We start from the raw sequence: 2874 nt of genomic DNA, 5'->3' as shown, positions 1-2874 counted from the left end.
AAGTGGATGCTTACTACTACACTTGTTTGACTTGATTTTGCATTTTGCTTCAGTTAAACACAAATAAACATATAAAAAGTAAAAAAGGAATGACTTGAGTCCTTCAATCCCTATGAAAGCTTTTGTTGAAGTCATGAGCAAAGATAAACTTAACATCACTTGAGTACTGTAGATTTTGCACAAATAGATGTGCATTGATGATGGAAAGTTGGAGTACAAAAGAAAGGGATAGAGTTTGAGTGTTAACTCACCTCCTTAATAAGTTCTGGCAACTGCCACTCATTTCTGTTCTTGAGTCTTAAGATTTAAATTTCAAGACTTAGGATGATGTTTCTAAATATAATGTTGATTTTCTATGCTCCACTTTCTCCCATAACTGAGTTGAGTTTCATTTTGAAGCTCTCATTTCTCCATAGCATTGGGCTGTTTTATTGCTACTATGACTCCAGAGAGCTCATTCTTGAACTTGTTCTTCTGTTGTAGCGCACCCTATCCCTATAGCTGCTTCACCTTGAGTTGTCAGATCTCATTGTGAAGCTCTGCATTCTCCTCGGGGAGTTCTTTATTCATGTGCTAAGTCTTTGTGCATACAAATTCCTAGAAAGTTGTACCTTGAATGCTCCTCTTGAGCTGGAGAATATGGTTCTGGATCTTCGTGAACTTCACATCTAGGGGCTGGTAGACAAAGGTGTTGATTGGACTTTGTCTCACATGAAAATGCTCATCTGTTTGTCGTTGAAAAGCCTTGCAAAATCTGCTGGTATTGGCATCTATGGTGTTGACTGGAGACATTGCATTTTGTCCACAAACTGGAGAAATGCCAAGCTTAAGATCCAGTGTAAGCTCAGGCTTGCAGCATCACTCTTGCTCGGGATGCTCTCAACTGTGGTGTTTGCTGTGATGTGGCATGTTGTCGGTGTCGGCCTTGAGAGCTGGTTGTGTTGGTGTTGCTGTGTGCGGTAGGGATGCTGGAGACTGCTCCTGCTGGGTCATGTTCACGTTACACTGGTTTGACAACTGTCAGTTTGGAACCTGCAAGGTGGTTACATGTTCAGGTCTGGAATCTTCTCCTGAATTTCCTCACCTTGAGCTTTGTGATCTTTGTTGTTAGTTGTTCCCTTTACAGCTTTTGTGCTCTTGCGTGTAGATGTTGCTGTGCGTCCACATCTATCACACGCTTTCCACAATCCATCAACAGGAGAGCTTTCTTAGCCTTCATAAGGAACTCTGACTGACACTTTTGGTATTGGTTTTCCTCCCTGCCAAATGCCACAGACTTGACTCCTGCCATAGGCCCAACGATTGGGATAAACTTCTGCTTGTATGACACTCTCTACAACTACTGGAACGCTCAAAGTTGGATTATTTTTAGTTTCAGAGTGAGAAATTTTTGGAAAAGCTTTACAGGCACAGAGCACCATCGCATTGGTAAACACAGTTTTGACATGCTTAGGCCTCCTGGCATTGCATGGTTACTTTCAGGCCCGAGTAGGATGGTGACGAGCTTGATCTCCGGTGGAGTAGCAGGAATCGCTGCCTCAACAGGTAAGAGTCTTAAGAGCGATTACGCTTGATCGCCATAGTTCCTGTTTTCAGCGGTGTTTCCGATCGACTTAACTCCGAGGGCGAGCGGAGATGGACACCGGCTTACAAGCCTGGGATTGCGATTCTTTCCAACCGTCAGATATTCTTGAATCGACGGCCTTGATTGAATTTCCATGTTGCTAGCAAATTTTTAGGGTTCTTGCGATGGATGAGACTTGGCGATGGCAGCGATTCGATGCGCCGCACCGGCATTCGCTCCTTCGGCAGCGCCGCCGCGGGCGCCCGATCAGCAGGTGTCGGCGTTGAAGGTCACAAGGGATTTGCGCAAGGGCAATTTGCGCCTGGGCGATCCACGGCCAGGCGGCGGAGAACAAGCAGCTTGTTGTCAATGCGCTGGTGGACGAAAAACGTACGCGAAATGCGGCAGCATGGAGGACTGTTCCACAGCATTCTTCACCCAAACGTGATGTCCTTGATGCTGGGCTACGTCTCCAATGGCGAGAGTGATGTGGCTCTGGATCTCTTCGAGAGGATGCAAGCCAGGCGGTCGGGCTGCAAGCCAAACTCCAGGACGCGGCAAAGGCTTGTAGCAGCCTCGCGGCGAAGGAAGACGCTGTTTTGGTCGATGGGAAGCTCGTCAAGGAGGCTAGTCTCGAGACCGGCAGAGGCATCCATTCTCAAGCCAAGCAGATGGGACCGTCTTGCAGCGAAGACGTTTTCCTCTCGAGCTAAGTGCGGCATCATGCTCGATGCTCGATCGGTCTTCGATGAGATGTCACAGTGAGACGTGGTCTCCTGGAACGCGTTGATACTGGGCTACGTAGAGAATGGAGAAAGTGAGGTCGCTCTCGAGTTCTTTGGGAAAATGGACTGCTCGCCAAAGTCTTGGACTTTCGTTGCTGCTGCCAAGGCTTGTGCGAATCTAGCAGTGAAAGAGGAGGCCACCAAAAGATGGTGAAGACGAAGAGCCTGGAAAAGGGGCTCGCTGTTCACGATGGAGCTGTGAAAAGCCACTGCTGTGGAGATATCTTCGTGGGGAGCAGCCAAGTACCATGTACTCAAAGTGTGGGAGCATGGTCGACGCGCGGATGGTTTTCGAGAGCATGCCTCGTCGTGATGTGGTGCTCTGGACGAGCTTGATACAAGGCTTTGTGGACAACGGGGAAAGCAAGCTGGCTCTCGTGTTCTTCGAAGATATGAAGCTATCTGGGTGCTGTCCAAACTCTCAGACGTGTGTTGCTGCGCTTGCCGCCTGTGCGAGCTCGGCAATGCGAGAAGAAGCGGTGGATGTCGACGGCAAACTCGTGAAGAGAAAGAGCTTGGAAACCG

At 48.3% G+C, this 2874-nt stretch overlaps 1 protein-coding gene across 1 annotated transcript in view; it reads left to right on the top strand.

Annotated features, from left to right (window-relative positions):
* Window positions 1-2618: 2618 nt before the first annotated feature.
* Window positions 2619-2874, top strand: part of LOC112350321 (pentatricopeptide repeat-containing protein DOT4, chloroplastic-like) — a 1236-nt gene continuing 980 nt past the window's right edge. The window contains exon 1 of the mRNA XM_024686296.1: window positions 2619-2849. Coding sequence (XP_024542064.1) covers window positions 2619-2849 — 231 coding nt within the window. The remainder of the gene's footprint in view (window positions 2850-2874) is intronic.

The sequence above is a fragment of the Selaginella moellendorffii genome, unplaced genomic scaffold (assembly GCF_000143415.4).
Source record: "Selaginella moellendorffii unplaced genomic scaffold, v1.0 SELMOscaffold_48, whole genome shotgun sequence".
Classification (NCBI taxonomy): Eukaryota; Viridiplantae; Streptophyta; class Lycopodiopsida; order Selaginellales; family Selaginellaceae; genus Selaginella; species Selaginella moellendorffii.
This window is presented reverse-complemented; position numbering and strand designations above follow the sequence as displayed.